Source organism: Staurois parvus, unplaced genomic scaffold (genome assembly GCF_062004578.1).
Source record: "Staurois parvus isolate SC_StPar_1 unplaced genomic scaffold, SC_StPar_1.0 ptg000408l, whole genome shotgun sequence".
NCBI lineage: Eukaryota > Metazoa > Chordata > Amphibia > Anura > Ranidae > Staurois > Staurois parvus.
This window is the reverse complement of record NW_028318204.1, coordinates 302,347-323,141: the sequence shown is the minus strand read 5'-3', so window position 1 is coordinate 323,141 and position 20,795 is coordinate 302,347. Positions and strand designations below refer to the sequence as shown.

The window sequence follows — 20,795 nt, the reverse complement described above, 5'->3', positions numbered from 1 at the left end:
ATACTTTCTGTTGTTTGCAATGAGTTTTGTGCAGTCGTATTCTTGATTTCTGCTATTGGCAGTGTCATGCAACAGGTAGAAATCCGCATGAGAGATCACATGATCCATTTCATTCAAGGTCGCAACTACAAGCATTGTAACATATCTTGGGACCAGGAAGAATAAAAATGTGTGCCTCAAGTGGCTGTAGGAATACACAAAGGTGTTAGTGTAAGATATAAAGGAAACCCCATTTAAAGCCTGATTAAGCTTTTACCACTTACCCTCCAGAGGATTTACACCCCTTACTGACCAGGCCATTTTTTGCAATACGGCACTGCGTTACTTTAACTGACATTTCCGCATTCAACGCTGTACATAAATTAAATTTATGTTCTTTTTCCCCACAAATAGAGATTTCTTTTTGGTGGTATTTGATCATTTCTGCATTTTTTATTTTTTTGCGATATAAACATGAAAAGACAGACAATTTTGAGAAACAATATTTCTGACTTTTTGCTATAAAACATATCCAGTAAAAAATTTAAAAATCAAATTTCTTCATAAATTTAGGCCAAAATGTATTCTGCTACATGTCTGCTAAAAAAAAATCCCAATAAGTGTATAATAATTGGTTTATGTGAAAGTTATAGCACCTACAAATGGTATATATACTGGAATTTTTGTTTTTATTTTTTTTATATTAGTAATGGCAGCAATCAGCGACTTATAGCGGGACTGCGGCGGGCATTCTGACACTGGGTGGGAACTGACTAACTGCCACTGACATCCCCAGTAACACTAATACAGTGATCAGTGCTAATAAACAGCACTGGAACTGTACAAATGACACTGGGCAGGAAGGGGTTAACATCTGGGATGATCAAAGGGTTAACTGTGTGCTTGGAGTTTTTTACTATGGAGACATGCTGCTTTGCTGTGCAGAGAAATACAAAGCAGCATGTACTTGCTGACAGGAGTGAGACCTGTGTTGTTTACACACAGGTCTTTTCCCTTGTCTGCTCTGCGGACAATCACTGAGCCCTGGCCAAGGATTGCCAGCTGGGACCCGGTGATTGATATGTCCAGCAGCCAATAGCGGCGTGTGCGCCTCCTACCCGGAAATGCAAAGGCATATATATTTACATGACTTGCATAGCCCTACTGCCCTGCACAGCCCTACTGCCCTGTAGCAGTACTTCTGCTATCGGGCGGCTGGAAAGTGGTTAAATACACTCGAGGAGCACCCTTACAGTCTGTTTTCTTTAGAAAATAACATCTTAAGTAGAAAGCATGTGTCCTGCAGCATGCTACAGAGTAGGGGCCATGCTCTCTGTGGGAAGCAGGAATCTCTTGCTGACCTGCCTCCAGCAGGAAAGTCCAGTACCCGCAAAAAATTTACTATTTTACTTAAACTAGAGACTGTTTAGTTAAGAGCGAAGAGTTAATAAAATCATTCTGAGAGAAATAGATGCATCCTTGGAGCTCAGGATACATGTTAGAAACTGAGAGAGAAGGTACCAGCCATTGGACCACATGTTGTGGACTAAACCTACATCCCCTACAGGCAGCACTGCTGGTGAGCATGGACTTGTTGCCATCTACTGCAAGTCGTTTCATTGTGTTTGAATGTTTCTTAAATTGATTGTATGTACTTCTTATCTGTTTTGCTTCAAGATTACATTCTGTCTGGCTTACTGCAGAATAGGAGGGTTTAGCTGCATGTCGAGTTTCATACAGGAAAATGTGTAGCAAGGACAAAACATTTATTTTATTTATTTCAGGTACTTATATAGTGCTGTCAATTTACACAGCGCTTTACATATATATATTGTAAATTCACATCAGTCCCTAACCCTCAAGGGGTGTACAATCTACGGTCCATAACTCACAAAACACTTGCTGAGTCAGAGCTAGAGCTTACCATTCATAGTGAGCATGAGTTTAGCTGATTGTAGAGCTCGAGGTCTGACTTCCTAAAGGCTAAGGTGGATGATGGACAGGCTTTTTTACTTCAACTGTGGCTGCTTTTGAAGGAAAAGGAACTGTAAGACATCGAAGACCCTTTTGGTTTGGTGTACCTAGAATGTATTTAGCTGCCTTAAATTGAAGGTTCAGCTGGGCTTTAAATTTTTCCTGTGACTTCAGTAGTGCAGTTTTGGTTATACTGACCTTCTGAGTAAGGGTTCAGTGAAGATTTGAAAATATACTATACATGCACAAGGACATCAATTTTCAATTTAAGTGCAAGATCTGTCACTGTGCTCTGTTCTGGTAAAACTTAAGTCAAAACCGCGTCTCAATATCTATTGCACCATTCTACTCTCCCAAGGAGGTTATACTTCAAATCCCTTGCTATGCACATGGTAAATGAGGCTAGAATGTGTATACCAACCCACTGGCACTCACAGATTATCCCAACAATTAGAGAATGGTTCTTGCGAGTTAACAAAATTTAGGAAATTGGCTGGTGCACACTCTCTTCTTTCCTTTTCCTTTTCTCCTGCCCCACCCCCACCCCCAGTTACATGTGTGCATTTTTTTTTCTTCTCGTTTTTCGTTCTCTGAAGCTCCTTTGAATTTGTAGGTCCAGCGAATTGAGCTAATACAGTGGGGATCGAAAGTTTGGGCACCCCAGCTAAAAATTTGTATTAATGTGCATAAAGAAGCCAAGGAAAGATGGAAAAATCTCCAAAGGCATCAAATTACAGATTAGACATTCTTATAATATGTCAACAAAAGTTAGATTTTATTTCCATCATTTACACTTTCAAAATAACAGAAAACAAAAAAAGGCGTCTGCAAAAGTTTGGGCACCCTGCAGAGTTCATATCTTGTACTGCCCCCTTTGGCAAGTATCACAGCTTGTAAACACTTTTTGTAGCCAGCAAAGCGTTTTCAGATGTCAATATCCTCTGTTCAGAATGTAATTAAGAAATGGCAGTCATCAGGAACAGTGGAAGTTAAAGCAAGATCTGGAAGACCAAGAAAAATATCAGACAGAACAGCTCGCAGGATTGTGAGAAAAACAATTCAAAACCCACGTTTGACTGCACGATCCCTCCAGAAAGATCTGGCAGACACTGGAGTTGTGGTACACTATTCCACTATAAAGAGATACTTGTACAAATATGGTCTTCATGGAAGAGTCATCAGAAGAAAACCTCTTCTACATCCTCACCACAAAAATCATCGTTTGAACTTTGCAAATGAACATATAGACAAGCCTGATGCATTTTGGAAACAAGTTCTGTGGACCGATGAGGTTAAAATTGAACTTTTTGGCCGGAATGAGCAAAGGTACGTTTGGAGAAGAAGGGGCACAGAATTTAATGAAAAGAACCTCTGTCCAACTGTTAAGCATGGGGTTGGATCAATCATGCTTTGGAGTTGTGTTGCAGCCAGTGGCACAGGGAACATCTCACGAGTAGAAGGAAAAATGGATTCAATAAAATTTCAGCAAATTTTGGATGGTAACTTGATGCCATCTGTGAAAAAGCTGAAGTTAAAGAGAGGATGGCTTCTACAAATGGATAATGATCCTAAACACACCTCGAAATCCACGGGGGATTACATCACGAGGCGTAAACTGAAGGTTTTGCCATGGCCTTCACCTCTCCTGACCTCAACATAATTGAAAATCTATGGATAGACCTTAAAAGAGCAGTGCGTGACAGACAGCCCAGAAATCTCAAAGAACTAGAAGACTTTTGTAAGGAAGAATGGGCAAAGATACCTCAAACAAGAATTGAAAGACTCTTGGCTGGCGTTTACAAGCTGTGATAGTTGCCAAAGGGGGCGGTACAAGATATTAACTCTGCAGGGTGCCCAAACTTTTGCAGACGCCATGTTTTCTGTTATTTTGAAAGTGTAAATGATGGAAATAAAATCTAACTTTTGTTGACATAAGAATATCTAATCTGTAATTTGATGCCTTTTGGAGATTTTTCCATCTTTCCTTGGCTTCTTTATGCACATTAATACAACTTTTTAGCTGGGGTGCCCAAACTTTCGATCCCCATTGTAAGTGAGCAACATAATTGGCTGTGTTTTCTACCGACACCAGTGGTATGATAGACCTACTTTTGAGATTTGCGCATTTTTGTTGCACAGTAAGACTTGAATGCTTCTCCACTGAAAAATTATGGGTCTTACTTGCTGGTTTTATGCTGTAACCTAATTATTCATGTTTTGTTTTTCCTTTCTGTATTCCTTTTCTTGCTGTTGTGATTTTACTTATCTATAATCCTGGCCTGTAATTGTTAGCATGTGTTCTTAATAAACAATTTATGGGGAAAAAAACTTAAGTCAAAGAACCAAATCAAACAATTTTTCCAGTTAAGCAATTTACATTAATATGTTTTCACATTGCAAAATGTTCTATTTACCAAGACATTACTGAAGCCAACTATTTCTCTGTTTATATAAGAGTTCTCAGTAAGCTAGGTAAGCTGAGGTCATGTGTTAGGGCTTGTGTAGGTAAGCAAATGCAACATGCTTTTTTTTTTTTTGTATAATAACTTCTCTTATTCATTTTCCAATACAAATTTGAGTTTGGGGGGGGAGGGAGGGGAATACAGTAAATACTATAAATTACAAATATTACAACACTGTGTACTTTAAATGGCAAATATGGAAATATACAGGAATACATATTTCAGCCCCCAAAAGCAAGCCAATAGTAAAGCATATGCGTACATAAATAACATTCAATAATCCTACACATCCTATTCCTAAATTTACATCTGTGGGGAGTAATGAATCCATGTAGCCCACATTGTGCAGAATTTTTCATAACTTCCCTTACATTTATGAACCCAACATTCTGCCTCCCTAATCCTGTCTACCTCCAACCTCCACTACAGCAGTGTAGGGCTTCTCACACTCCTCCAGTGACGAGGTATGAGATTTTGGATGCATTTAATAGGAAGGGTAGTACAGTGTTCTTGTATCTTGTAACTGACATTGCCGTGTTAAGAAATAACATTTGAAGAGGCTCTTTATTAACTGGGAAGGGTGAGATTCTATTTATCCAAGTTAGAATATCTTCCCAGTATTTGTTATTTTGGGCAATGCCACCATAAGTGTATAAAGGTTCCGGGTTGGGTACACCCTCTCCAGAAATTTGGTGAATGCTCCTGGGTCATAACATGCTAGTTTAAGTGGGGTTCTGTACCATCTTGAAAGAAATTTATACCCAAGTTCTTGTGTTTTTTTTATACATCATGATTTTATTTGCATTGAGCTTGCATTTGAGATCGGTTCGATTTACTTGCTGCTAAACTGTCTCTATTTCTATGCAGCTTCTAGAAAAAACATACTCCTGTACACAGGCCTATCTTTGTGTCTTATTGTCTATTCCCCCTCACACAAATTACCCTGAATACAAAAGCAGCCTGAATCTCAAAAACAACATAAGACAACTTTATATACGGTACTAATCATAAGCACCTGCAAAGTCAAAAGCAGGTCAAACCAACTCAAATGTGAGTCAGAACAACAAAAAAGAATTCCATGTAGCATAGTTGGAAGCTGCACACTACTTCTTTGTTCCAACACCGTTGAAGACATTCCACCCGTGTCCTCTATGGTGGTGGAACAATGGCGTTTATTTTTATGCCTAATGGAACAGCGGTGTTCAGTTTCCTACAATGCTTTGTGGACTGATTTGGGAGGAGGGGATGCCAGAAATGTGAGCTGGGGTGAACGCAGCAATGGACCTTTTAAGTAGTACTGGGGACACTGTGTTTAAAAAGTTTAGGGTATTTAGCTTGCTTCTGCATCTGAAGTTCATAATATAGTCAGTAAACAAGTTATATACCAAGCCAAATGAGGCTGTGGATCGAATATTCTCCAAGTTAACCAATCTTGTACCTTAGGCATGCTATGTTCTCCAAAAAAAATCAAAGTACACAAGGCATATGTAGGATGGCCTCTCCACACACCATCTCTTGCTGCAATTCCTTCCCCAATTGGTTTTACTAGGTGTGTAAATTCAACAACCAGCCACTGCTGTCAAGAACTGACCTTCTGATCAGTGTTTTAAGCATTTTTTGTAGCATGATTCAGATATATTATTATTGTTACTTTGTATGTTCTTGACTTACATGTTAAAGTCCCATAATAAAGGGATAATAAAAAGAAAAACACACATTTTTCCAGGATAAGAAAAGGGTGTGTATTGGCTTCTTAGGGCTGTTTTTCAGATTCTTTATGTCTGTCCATATCTATGCACTATTCACTATCTATCTACGTATCTAGATTTGGTTCTCTGTCCATATCTGTCCATATCTAGGTACAGGTTTTCAGTTTTTTAAATTTTTATTTAGTTTTGTTAATTTTTTATTTAGTGTTGCATTTAAAATTCACAATATTGGGGGGAAAAAAACAATTTTTTGTTTAAAAAATAAAAATATTTTATCTGCAATTGTTGTAATTGCTGCGATATCTATAATAATTTTTTTTTTTAAACCGTGTTCAAAGTATTTTTTTTTTTTATAAGTTTTGGATAGAGGAGGGTAGAATTAAATCCATCTGAGTTCTTTTAGCCACCTGTGGCCCATTGAGGAGATTAACCTTTATTTAATGTATAAAAGAAGTAAGAGGAAATGTTTCCAATGTGAGGAAAATCCTCGCTGAGACAGTTGTCACCAGGGTAAGTGTTTGCATTTGAAGTTTTCTCCTTTTAATTTTATTACAGTGGTAACCTAAAATTTTGGATTTTTCTTTACAATCAGTTCTGGTTACAGAGGTTACTGGGAAAAATAGGAAAGGTGAGTCTCAACACAGTAAAACATCCAATAGAGAGAGTGTAAACCTCTTTCTATCAGTGGTGTCAGTGATCTTATTTGTTTATCTTTTGTTCATGACACACTGTAGCAACAGTTGAGGCTGCAGGTCATTGAGCATTCAGATTTCATTAAACAGCACCACTTTTTCTACAGTTATCTTCAAATCATAAAAAGCCTTTTTTTTGTTGGTAGTTAGTGATAAGCAGTAGATTTTTTTTTTCTTTTAACCTTGTTACATATCTTGGTTTTGAAGAAGTCCTCTTGTATGACACATCAAATACTGAGCTTTTGTAAATGTTTGCATAATACAATTTAAGGAACTCAAAGCATGTAAAATGGTAAAACTTGAAGGACAAGTAACTTGAGGCAGGTAGCAATGTAAAATGTAAAAGAATAACAATGGTAACTAAGCTTAAAGGAAATGTATTTTACCATTAAACCTGAACTCAATGTATGTAATTAAAGCAGCATACTGTATATAAACCTGAAGAATTACCTTGAGACAGATGGCAATACTGTATATTCTAAAAGAATAGCAACGGTAGCAGGGCTTAAAAAGGGAATGATGTATATAATTTAAATTGAACTCCAGACAAATGGCTAAATGCATAAATAAAACACAAATAGAAAGCCGATTTACCTGTCAAACGATGTGTATTTCTGATGATTTGGTCCTGAGATTTACACAGCCCTACAGACAGCGCAACTAGACTGGTGACCTAATTTTCCATAGGTAAGGTTATTACAGGTAAGCAGTACAGCTTGATGACCTTCCTGCCCCAGCCTGTGATTGGGTAGTAGGGCTCCATGCACACCGGGTGTTTAGCCCTGGTGCATGGGGATTCAGCATTTAGCTTTGGGTGGAGGACACATGTGTCATCTTGCATTCTGGACAGGGCTGTGGATAAGGGGGTACCACCAGTCCTCCTGTATGGGGTCCAGGCAGCTGGGTAAATCGGATGTGAGCAGGGAGGGTGATTGGCACAATGCGGGGGAATGGCATTTACTGGAACCAATCCCCATATCCCATGCCCCCACCCCCACAGTGCTGCTGGCTTCCCTCCTCTCCTTTACACCGGCAGCTGCAAGAACACAATGGAATCCTTCAGGATGGAGAGTGGGGGAAGCCCCTTCCTTTCCTGAATGAGCGCAATGAGTGATTGGTACCGATCACTTATGGTGTTCATTCATAACTGAAGCATAGAAAACTATGTTTTATTGGAGGGCCCTTTCAGGTTGGCTGTATGGGGCCCCGTGATTTCTAACAGCACCCCTGATTCTGGGTATTCATCCCTAGGAGCATACTTCCCTAAATGTTCGCACACTAGGTGCACTGTCCAGCCCCAACCAGCCTCAGCAGCGTTTGACATGAAGCAGGCAGCAGGGCTGCATGTGACCCCTGTGCCCTCCACCCAAAGCTATGTGCTGAAGCCCCATGCATTGGGGCTAAATACTCAATGTGCATGGGGCCTTAAGGAAATGCAGCACATGGATACGCTTACCCCTCTGCTTCCTCCTGCTATCATCCTGTTCCTTGGCACAAGTGCATACAGCACACCTGATTGGCCCTAGTGTTACTTCTCCTATTCCCAGTCGGAGTAATGCCATAAAGGGGGTGATAAGAAGAGAAGTCACATGTAGGTATTTACATTAGTTACTTTTAAAAATACATTTATTTTAAAATGTATGCATGCATTTAAAAAAAAAAAAAATTATTTATTTTGAACACTGTCACAATAGAGTACAGAGCACACGTTTACTTTTCAAAGCACGCATAGGGTACCAAAGGCACCTATGAATTCACATTGTTTAAAATTTGTATCAACAACAATAAAAGGCAGTGTGTGTGTGTATGTGGATATATATATCTCAGCAACAAACTCTTTCTGGGGGGCAGAGGGAAATGCAAACCAAAAAAGAAGATGGGTAGAGAAAAAAAAGTGGCTGGGGGAGAGGAGGAGGAAGAGAAAGGGAGGAAAAAGTGGTCAGCTCCCATAACCTGTCGCCCTTGAATCCATCTTAAGTGTCACTTCCCACAGTCGGGGAGTCTCTGTAAATGAACCATGGAATCCAAAATGTGAAGCGTTTTTCCATTTGTTCCCTCAAGCTGCTCCATCAACTGTATGTCAGCTGCAGGATCCAGTCATTATACATTTGTTTTTTTTTTTAAGTAGGGAAGGGTTAAAACCTCTATTTATTAATTTTGTGCTGCCTGTGTACCATACATTTAACTCCACCTCCTCTCCCACAGTCACAATAGAAAGTTAATAGAATATCCTCTGACAGTTGTCTGTGGAACACGTTTCCCCATTAGATTTCCTTCCACCTCTTGTTCTGGGGACAGCTGTAACATTTTGGATTTTCCCTTACTTCGTTTTGGTAACTTTGGTCACTGGTAGAAAAAGTGTGGTGAATCTCCCCAACCATCAGCCTTTCCTAAAGATATATTTTAATGCATACATGCATTATTTGGAGTTTGTTTTTATACCTGTCTGAAGCTCAGATGAAAAGGGAGAACAGAGGGGGGGGGGGGGCTCCCACATTGAGACCCGAAAGCTTAGAAGAGCAAAAATCCTCAAATAGTTTCTATGTTTTTATATTAGAATATATAAAATGATGCCAGTAGAACCACTTTTTTTAAAAAAAATTTGCACTTTAGACCAAAAAGCACCAAGGTCATTACAGCTCCAGAAGATGTGCAGGATATCTCCTTGGCATCTCCACACCTCCAGCAAAGGTCTGAGGTACAGTGGGGATCAAAAGTTTGGGCACCCCAGCTAAAAATTTGTATTAATGTGCATAAAGAAGCCAAGGAAAGATGGAAAAATCTCCAAAAGGCATCAAATTACAGATTAGACATTCTTATAATATGTCAACAAAAGTTAGATTTTATTTCCATCATTTACACTTTCAAAATAACAGAAAACAAAAAAATGGCGTCTGCAAAAGTTTGGGCACCCTGCAGAGTTAATATCTTGTACTGCCCCCTTTGGCAAGTATCACAGCTTGTAAATGCTTTTTGTAGCCAGCCAAGAGTCTTTCAATTCTTGTTTGAGGTATCTTTGCCCATTCTTCCTTACAAAAGTCTTCCAGTTCTTTGAGAATTCTGGGCTGTCTGTCACGCACTGCTCTTTTAAGGTCTATCCATAGATTTTCAATGATGTTGAGGTCAGGAGATTGTGAAGGCCATGGCAAAACCTTCAGTTTACGCCTCTTGATGTAATCCCCCGTGGATTTCGAGGTGTGTTTAGGATCATTATCCATTTGTAGAAGCCATCCTCTGTTTAACTTCAGCTTTTTCACAGATGGCATCAAGTTACCATCCAAAATTTGCTGAAACTTTATTGAATCCATTTTTCCTTCTACTCGTGAGATGTTCCCTGTGCCACTGGCTGCAACACAACCCCAAAGCATGATTGATCCAACCCCATGCTTAACAGTTGGACAGAGGTTCTTTTCATTAAATTCTGTGCCCCTTCTTCTCCAAACGTACCTTTGCTCATTCCGGCCAAAAAGTTCAATTTTAACCTCATCGGTCCACAGAACTTGTTTCCAAAATGCATCAGGCTTGTCTATATGTTCATTTGCAAAGTGATTTTGCAAAACCATGATTTTTGTGGTGAGGACGTAGAAGAGGTTTTCTTCTGATGACTCTTCCATGAAGACCATATTTGTACAAGTATCTCTTTATAGTGGAATAGTGTACCACAACTCCAGTGTCTGCCAGATCTTTCTGGAGGGATCGTGCAGTCAAACGTGGGTTTTGAATTGTTTTTCTCACAATCCTGCAAGCTGTTCTGTCTGATATTTTTCTTGGTCTTCCAGATCTTGCTTTAACTTCCACTGTTCCTGATGACTGCCATTTCTTAATTACATTCCGAACAGAGGATATTGACATCTGAAAACGCTTTGCTATCTTCTTATAGCCTTCTCCAGCTTTGTGAGCGTCAACTATTTTCAGTTTCAGTTTTCTAGACAACTGCTTAGAAGAACCCATGGTGCTGATTGTTGGGGCAAGGTCAGATGAGTCTGGGCATTTAAAACCTTTGAGATTGACATCATCTGGTCTTCCCAGACGATCATTGAGAACAATCCATGACACTGGCAGGTCTCAGCTTTGCAAAGGGGGCAGTGCATGCTATAAATTCTGCAGGGTGCCCAAACTTTTGCAGACGCCATTTTTTTGTTTTCTGTTATTTTGAAAGTGTAAATGATGGAAATAAAATCTAACTTTTGTTGACATATTATAAGAATGTCTAATCTGTAATTTGATGCCTTTTGGAGATTTTTCCATCTTTCCTTGGCTTCTTTATGCACATTAATACAAATTTTTATCTGGGGTGCCCAAACTTTCGATCCCCACTGTATGTGGGAAAATTTTGTGAAGAAGGGCAGAGTTTAATACTACTTTAACTTCTGATATCCCCAGCTGCATATATTCACCTTTCTTTTGCCCACTCCTCTAATCAATTCAGTGTTATAAGGCAAAACTGACAGTTTCTAAATGAACTTCTAGAGAGCATTTCTCATCAATGGAGTGGCATTCTGCGGTGCAGGAAAGGTTTCATTCAATTTCTTTTTTACAGGCACATGTTCGACTGAGACTTTTTAAAAATGTGACTGGGTCACCTTAAATAGTGTAATGATCTGCTACTAGCACATTGACAGTAAATAGTAAAAGCATGAAGTCTATCCTTATTACATTTATTTTACTTGCAGGTTGCACACCGGTTGGTCAGTTCACACTTACCGGACGGACAAGCAGAGAAAGCATCAATGTTTGAACCCAACTGAAATAGAATCAATCGTAGACGTTATCAGAAGAGCTGAAAAAGTAGACACTCTGGAGCAGCAGAGAATCGGGTATGTCTCCGCGTCCAAAGTTAATAGGTCACTGCAACAAAGAGATATCCCAATTTCCAAATATGCTCACAATTTGATTGACACACTGGTGTCTTACACCTCTTCAGAATGGCAATAGGATATTTCTGTGCCTGGTTTCACAGATCCACATGCTGGCTGAAGTCATAGCATTGGAGGCCTTACTTGTTAGACTATTCATGTACTGTATATACTTTGAAGAGAAAACAGCAGGAAGATATGAATTTCATATTCTATAGCTGGAGGATTAAGACTGCAGTATGAAAGGGGGCAAAAGCAAAAATCAGACCAGTCTAAGCATTCAGACTTTCAGCATCTAACCAAAACTTTATATTATTTAATGACTTTGCTGTGCATATCATCAAAGTATTACATTAGTCATTTGATATGCACTTTTGATGAGTTGTTTGAACTGACATGGAAGATATACAGACAGGCTAAAGATAGGTCAAGTCACCTAAAAGTGATATTTCTCTAATCCTCTTTCAGGACGGCACACCTGAGAGATGACTGGCTCCACCTGACAGGAAACACAATCAAATGACAGAATTTAAATTCCCCGCCCTTCTCTCCACCCTTCAGTTTTTGATTGTGTTTTCCTGGCAGCGAAACGTTTGTTTTTTATCTGGAGACCTAAGGCCTGGGGCTGAAAGGTCCCCCCTGGGGGGTTAAGCAGCTGAGCCGGGGAGGCCATGCTGTGTAGCCGGGTTCACTCACCCACTCCAGGGGTCCCAGTCTGTAGGAGCTTCCCAAGCACAGGGGAAGTGTGCCTGGTGTTCCAGGAAAGGACTGGGCCGTGAGACTGCCCGTAGGGGGGCGGGGTGGCCGCAATGGAGTTCGCCGTCAGCTCTCTGCAGGACCGGAAGTGGGAGCGAGGCTGCAAGCCAAGTCTTGTTCTCAGCTGTATTCCCGTGAGGGCGGGACTTCCACCTTAAAGGTGGTGGCACCATGTTTTGTTTCCCATGAGACCAGTCAGGAGCCTAGAGGAGTTGCCACTGGGAGTGCTTACCCAGGAGCCCAGTGAAGGGGTAGCAGTCCCAAGGGGCCCTGCTGAGGAGTGGCAGTGGCTGCAGTCAATGAGAAGACCATGGGTGCCAAGTCTGACTCGGCTGGTGGAGGAAAAGAGCGCCCACAAGACACCTAAGTCTAAACCCCCCCCCCCCCTACTCCAAACAGTGTGGTTATTGCAAAAAATGATAAAGTACCGCAAGACCATGCCAGACCCTTTTTGTTATAAATGTATCCACAAGTTGTCAGGGAAAGAAACCTCTGCCGATATGAAGGATTTTTTTGTAGGTGCAAATGGAGATGTTAGCTACCTTACCATCCAGTCCTCGTCGTCTCTTCTCTACTTTTAACTCTCTACTTTCTCCACCTCCACCCCCACCCAGTACCTCACTCACTGCTCACGAGATTGCAAATCATTACAAAAACAAGATTGACGCAATTCTTAGAGGCATCGCCACTGCACAGACATCCATCCCACTTAGCATACCTTATACTAAACCTCCCTCAACACTTTCCTCTTTTGACCTTGCCACTACCGAAGAGGTCACTAAGGTTTTCTCAGAAGCCCGTCTCACCACCTGCCCCCTGGATCCTGTCTCCGCACAACTACTACGGTCACTCTCTTCTTCCATCCTATGCTCCCTCACTCACATCTTCAATCTTTCCCTCTCTATTGTTGCCTTCCCCTCCCCTCTAAAGCATGCGCACATCACTCCGATACTTAAAAAGCCCTCCCTGGACCCCACCAACCTGAACAACTTCAGACCCATCTCCCTGCTGCCATTTACCTTGAAAATCCTAGAACGCTTAGTCTACAATCTCCTGAGCTCCCACTTCACCGACAACAACCTTCTTGACCCTTTACATTCTGGCTTTCGCTCACTACACTCCACTGAAACTGCCCTACTAAAACTCACTAATGATCTACTAAAACCAATGGCCACTACTCCGTACTCTTACTACTTGACCTCTCTGCGGCTTTTGATATGGTTGACCAGGCCCTCCTCCTCAAAAAACTCCACTCTCTTTACCTCAGAGACTCTGCTCTCTCCTGGTTCTCCTCCTACCTATCGCAGCGCTCCTTCAGCGTTACCTATAACGCTGCCTGCTCCTCTTCACTCCCTCTTTCTGTAGGGGTCCCTCAAGGTTCTGTCCTTGGACCCCTTCTCTACTCCATCTACACCTCCTCCCTTGGTCACTTGATAAACTCCCACGGCTTTAAGTACCATCTCTATGCTGATGACACACAAATCTATCTTTCTACCCCACACCTCACCCCTTCAGTCTCCTCTCGCATTACTAACCTACTAAGTGACATATCGGCATGGATGTCACTCCACTTCCTCAAACTCAATCTTTCCAAAACTGAGCTCTTGGTGTTCCCCCCAGCCCGTGCCCCCTCCCCTGACTTCTCCATCAAGATCAATAACACAATCATCAGTCCCTCCCCTCATGCCAGGGTACTAGGTGTAATCCTAGACTCCCATCTGTCCTTTCAGTCCCAAATCCAATCACTGTCCAAATCTTGTAGACTTCACCTCCGCAACATCTCCAAGATATGCCCGTTCCTAACCATAGAAACCACTAAGCAACTTATTCACTCCCCGGTTATATCTCGCCTTGACTATTGAAACTCCCTCCTCATTGGTCTACCTCATCGCAGGCTATCCCCTCTTCAGTCTATCAATGCTGCTGCCAGACTCATCCACCTTACTAACTGTTCTGTATTTGCCACCCCACTCTGCCAATCCCTCCACTGGCTTCCCGTTGCCCAACGGATAAAATTCAAAACATTAACTAGAACTAGAGATGAGCGAAGAAATGAAAAATTCGATTCGACGAATTCGTGGACAATATTCGATTTGAGTCGAATAAATTTGCTGTGAATTTAACTTAAAAAAGGGTGTTTCTAGGCTTCAGAGAGACTTAATATTAGTGCAGAACACTGTACCTTTAATTTAAATGCCCTTGGAGTCTGCTGGGGAAGAGAAATAATACTGTCACTCAGTATGACATGCAGATGAGTGCCGTCGATCTTAGAATCACCGCACACTTCACTCATTTGGCCAGTCACGGGGCCAAAACCAGTGTTTGGAGCCACAGTGTGGCGGTGGAGGCAGCAGCAATGGGAGGCCATACAGCAACCTATGACAAAATGGAAACCAGCAGGAGTGTGAGGAGACCTGAAAGTGGCACATGCAGTGGGAGCAATGGGAGGCGGTACAAGGACCCATGTCACACTGTGGACCCAGCAGCAGCGTGACCAGGCGGTACGGGGGCCCATGGCAGATTACAGGCCTGGCAGCAGCAATGGGAGGCCTGTAATCTGCCAGCACCCTATGACAAAAAATGGAACACACCAGCAGTGTGTGAGGAGACCTGAAAGTGGCACATGGCAGAGTGTGGCGATGGAGACAGCAGCAATGGGAGGCCGTACAGGGACCCATGAGAGACTCTGGACCTGGCAGCAGCATGAGGAGGCGGTATATAGGGGCGGGCCTATGGCAGATTAGGGGCCTGGCAGCAGCTATAGGAGGCCCGTAATCTGCCAGCACCCTATGTCAAAAAATTCTACACACCAGCAGTGTGTGAGGAGACCTGAAAGTGGCACATGGCAGAGTGTGGCGATGGAGACAGCAGCAATGGGAGGCTGTACAGGGACCCATGAGAGACTCTGGACTTGGCAGCAGCATGAGGAGGCGGTATAGGGGCCCATGGCAGATTAGGGGCCTGGCAGCAGCAATGGGAGGCCCGTAATCTGCCAGCACCCTATGTCAAAAAATTCTACACACCAGCAGTGTGTGAGGAGACCTGAAAGTGGCACATGGCAGAGTGTGGCGATGGAGACAGCAGCAATGGGAGGCCGTACAGGGACCCATGAGAGACTCTGGACCTGGCAGCAGCATGAGGAGGCGGTATAGGGGCCCATGGCAGATTAGGGGCCTGGCAGCAGCAATGGGAGGCCCGTAATCTGCCAGCACCCTATGTCAAAAAATTGAACACACCAGCAGTGTGAGGAGATCTGAAAGTGGCACATGGCAGAGTGTGGCGATGGAGACAGCAGCAATGGGAGGCCGTACAGGGACCCATGAGAGACTCTGGACCTGGCAGCAGCATGAGGAGGCGGTATAGGGGCCCATGGCAGATTAGGGGCCTGGCAGCAGCTATAGGAGGCCCGTAATCTGCCAGCACCCTATGTCAAAAAATTCTACACACCAGCAGTGTGTGAGGAGACCTGAAAGTGGCACATGGCAGAGTGTGGCGATGGAGACAGCAGCAATGGGAGGCCGTATAGGGACCCATGAGAGACTCTGGACTTGGCAGCAGCATGAGGAGGCGGTATATAGGGGCCCATGGCAGATTAGGGGCCTGGCAGCAGCTATGGGAGGCCCATAATCTGCCAGCACCCTATGTCAAAAAATTCAACACACCAGCAGTGTGTGAGGAGACCTCAAAGTGGCACATGTTTGAGGCATGATTCATGGCGGATTTAGTCAGTTGTGTCAGGAACTGGTGGTTTGAAATCCAGACTAATCCACGCCTGATTCATTTTCACAAACGTGAGTCTCTCCACACTTTGGGTGGACAGTCGTGTCCTCCGCGGAGTTACAATACCTCCTGCCGCACTAAACACGCGCTCCGATGCCACGCTACTGGCCGGGCATGACAGCCTTTCAAGGGCAAATTCAGCTAGTTGGGGCCAAAGGTCAAGTTTCGTTGACCAGTAGTCAAGGGGATTGTCTACCTCGGTTGGCAGGGTGCTGTCCAAGTAGGCCCAAGCCTGTTGTTTGAGGTCCTGCTCCAGGTCCACCTGATGCTGCTGCTGCGGCTGGTTAGTAGTTTCCTCACTGCGCTGGTGAAGAAAGCTACTCATCATCGACTGCAGACTGAGGCAGCCGCTGCTGGTGGAGCTGCCACTGCTCCTACCACCCCACCCCTCCCCTGCTGCCATGGCAGCGGAACGCGAGCGCACAGGGCCCACAGTGTCTGAGGATGGACGTTGGCGCACAAAGGCAGAGACCAACTGACTACATAGGTGGTTTTTATAATACGTTATTTTGGCCTCCCTCTCAGCAGGTGTGAAAAAGGCCACCATTTTGGAACGGTAGCGAGGGTCCAACAAGGTGGACAGCCAAAAGTCATCTCTCTGTCTGATGGTTATTATTCGGCTGTCGCTACGCAAGCAAGCGAGCATGCTATGGGCCATTTGTGCCAAGGAATGCGAGGGACTCCCTGCCTCCATCTCCACAGCATACTGCCACGGTGCGTCTGGGTCCTCTGTCTCCTCCTCCTCCTCCTCTACCAGATGCTCCTGCTCCTCCACTCCTGTCCGCTGAGTGGAAAAACCACCCATTTCACTCAATAATTCCTGAGCACAAATGTCCTCCTCTACCTCCTCCTCTTCTTCCTGTCCTGCCCCCACAGGGGTCATGTGGCGTTGAGATCTGTGCGCCACGTCTACCGCACCCTGACCAGCCATTGTTAACAGCATTTGTTCAAGGACGTGCAACAGAGGAATGACGTCGTTCATCCCATAGTCCTGCCGACTCACGAATAGCGTGGCCTCCTCAAAGGGCCTGAGCAAGCGGCAGGTGTCACGCATGAGCTGCCAATGGCTGACATCGAAGTTACACAGGGGAGTACCTTTATCCGCTTGTAACATCAGGAAATCGGTGATGGCCTTTCGCTGCTCGTAAAGGCGGTCTAACATGTGTAGGGTTGAATTCCACCTTGTTGCAACGTCGCAGATCAGGCGATGATGTGGAATTCCGTTCTGCCGCTGCAGCTCAAGGAGGGTGTGCTTTGCGGTGTAGGAATGGCTGAAATGCATGCAAAGTTTACGTGACATTTTAAGGATGTCTTGCAGTGGGATGGTGGATTTTAGGAACCGCTTGACAACCAGATTGAACACGTGAGCCATGCATGGCGCATGGCACAACCTTCCTTGACGCAGAGCAGACACCATGTTCTTTCCGTTGTCGGTCAACATGGTTCCGATTTTCAGTTTGCGCGGAGACAGCCATCTGTCGATTTCTCTGTTCATTACACTCAGAAGTTCCTCCCCTGTGTGACTACGTTCGCCAAGGCATACCAGGTGCAGCACAGCGTGACACCGTTGCGCCCTGCACATGTGATATGCCGGTCGGGTAATGGGACTTGGCACGGGGGTGGCGGCTGAGGACACGGCGGAAGAAGAGGTGGTAGAGGCGGACATCTTTGCCGGACCAAGGACGTGCAAACGTGGAGGCAAAAGCGGCGTGACCTGTCCAAGTTGCTGGTGCGGCTGTGATGGCACCACGTTCACCCAGTGGGCCGTAAATGACATGTACTGTCCCTGACCGTAGTTACAGCTCCACACGTCGGCGCTGCCGTGCACTTTGTCAGAGACCGACATGCTCAAAGACTGGCCCACCATGTCTTCTACATGTGAATGCAGGGCTGGCACTGCCTTTTTGGCGAAGAAATGACGGCTTGGCACTCTCCACCGCGGCGCGGCACAAGCCATCATTTCTCTGAAAGGTGCTGAGTCCACCACTTGGAAAGGGAGGGACTGCAGCACCAGCAACTTGGACAGGAGGACGTTCAGCTTTTGCACCGTCGGGTGCGTGCTCGCAAACTGTTGTCTCTTGGAAACGGATTCCAAGAAAGACTGCTGACGGAATCCGTGAAGAGGAGTAGCAGGAGAAGGAGCATCTGAACGAGCGGAAGATGCCAACGAGCGACAACTCCCCTCAGCAGAGGTGTTGGAGCCTTGACTGGCTGATGGAGGGCGATTGACGTCGGGTGACGGAGCAAGTAACGGAGCGGGTGATGGAGCGGGGGCTGGGGCGGGCAGAACCGCCGTATCTTTATCACGGTTTTCCCAGGCCACCAAATGGCGACGCTGCATATGCTGCCGCAACGCTGTAGTCCCAACATGGGCCCCCTGGCCACGCTTGACTTTCTGGCCACATAGTCGACATACGGCTACGTTTACTTCCTCGGGCGGCTTGACGAAAAATTGCCACACCGCCGAGTAGGAAACTTTGCCCCCGATACTCCTCACTGGCTGACTGCTGCTTCCTCCGTGCACACCGGCACCACTACTGGCCGTGGTGGTAGGCTGCAGTGGAGCTGGTGCTCTACTCCGTGGCCGTTTGGCTCCACTGACACTGCTTCCACTGACACTGCTGCGACCCTGCTGCTGTCTCCTGGGCAACCCACCGACTGTTTCGCTCACTGCCAAGCTGCCACCCTCTTCTCCTGATGATGCGGAAGAAATTGCCTGATGACGACGAGGCTGCCAAGTGCGATCAACCTCCTCATCATCAAGTAGGGTCTCCGCCTCACTACTAGCCCCCTCGGCTGCGTCTGGGTCAGGAGACAGACCTGTCTCTAGACTGGCTACCTGGCCACTCTCCTCGCCACTACTTCTTCGCCTGGCTGCTAAAAAGGCGGATGTCTCCCCCCATTCCTGACCGCCCTCTGTTAGCTCTTCCTCACTGTACAGTGGGGCTGAGCCCACAGCATGCGATACTTCGCTTGGTGAGGGAACACCAAAGGACAGGGGCAGGTAGAGGACACGTGATTTCAGTGGGCTTGGTCCCGGGCCATGCCAACTAACGGTTGTGTCTGACGTACCCACCGACCGTTGGCTGTAGGTGTCAGAGGTGACCTGGGAAGAGGAAGACGACCGAGCCAACCAATCGATGACGGCAGGGTTGTCGGTGGAGACACGACCGCTGGATGACACCGGGAGCACTGGCCTCTGGCTGCGAATAGTGCTGCCTCGACCCCTTCCTCTGCTGCCACGTCTGCTCGCTCCTAAAACATTGCCTCCTCTGCCACTCCTCTGCATGTTGTCTGACATACTCTTTAATTAAACGATTATGTGTCCCTGAGTAACAATTATGTGTCCCTGAGTAACAATTATGTGTCCCTGAGTAACAATTCTGTGTCTGTGCGAGTAACAATTCTGTGGCCCTAAGTAACGGTTCTGTGGCCCTCAGTAACAGTTCTGTGTCCCTGTGTAACAATTCTGTGTCTGTGCGAGTAACAATTCTGTGGCCCTAAGTAACAGTTCTGTGGCCCTCAGTAACAATTCTGTGTCCCTGATTAACGTTTCTGTGTCCCCAAGTAACAGTTCTGTGGCCCTCAGTAACAATTCTGTGTCTGTGCGAGTAACAATTCTGTGTCTGTGCGAGTAACAATTCTGTGGCCCTAACAGTTCTGTGGCCCTCAGTAACAATTCTGTGTCCCTGATTAACATTTCTGTGGCCCCAAGTAACAGTTCTGTGGCCCTCAGTAACAATTCTGTGTCTGTGCGAGTAAGAATTCTGTGTCTGTGCGAGTAACAATTCTGTGGCCCTAAGTAACAGTTCTGTGGCCCTCAGTAACAGTTCTGTGTCCCTGAGTAACAATTCTGTGTCTGTGCGAGTAACAATTCTGTGGCCCTAAGTAACAGTTCTGTGGCCCTCAGTAACAATTCTGTGTCCCTGATTAACGTTTCTGTGGCCCCAAGTAACAGTTCTGTGGCCCTCAGTAACAATTCTGTGTCTGTGCGAGTAACAATTCTGTGTCTGTGCGAGCAACAATTCTGTGGCCCTAACTAACAGTTCTGTGGCCCTAAGTAACAGTTCTGTGTCCCTGAGTAACAATTCTGTGTCTGTGCGAGTAAGAATTCTGTGTCTGTGCGAGCAACAATTCTGTGGCCCTAAGTAACAGTTCTGTGGCCCTCAGTAACAGTTCTGTGTCCCTGAGTAACAATTCTGTGTCTGTGCGAGTAACAATTCTGTGTCTGTGCGAGTAAGAATTCTGTGTCTGTGCGAGCAACAATTCTGTGGCCCTAAGTAACAGTTCTGTGGCCCTCAGTAACAGTTCTGTGTCTGTGCGAGTAACAATTCCGTGGCCCTAAGTAACAGTTCTGTGGCCCTCAGTAACAATTCTGTGTCCCTGATTAATGTTTCTGTGGCCCCAAGTAACAGTTCTGTGGCCCTCAGTAACAATTCTGTGTCTGTGCGAGTAAGAATTCTGTGTCTGTGCGAGCAACAATTCTGTGGCCCTAAGTAACAGTTCTGTGGCCCTCAGTAACAGTTCTGTGTCCCTGAGTAACAATTCTGTGTCTGTGCGAGTAACAATTCTGTGTCTGTGCGAGTA

The 20,795-nt window shown here is 44.8% G+C and overlaps 1 protein-coding gene across 3 annotated transcripts in view; it reads left to right on the top strand.

Moving 5' to 3' along the window:
• Nucleotides 1-20,795, top strand: part of LOC149455059 (rab effector Noc2-like) — a 265,053-nt gene that overhangs the window by 94,795 nt on the left and 149,463 nt on the right. For all 3 annotated transcript variants that reach the window (XM_089686700.1, XM_089686701.1, XM_089686699.1), the window contains exon 3: nucleotides 11,490-11,633. In XM_089686700.1, coding sequence (XP_089542826.1) covers nucleotides 11,490-11,633 — 144 coding nt within the window. The remainder of the gene's footprint in view (nucleotides 1-11,489; nucleotides 11,634-20,795) is intronic.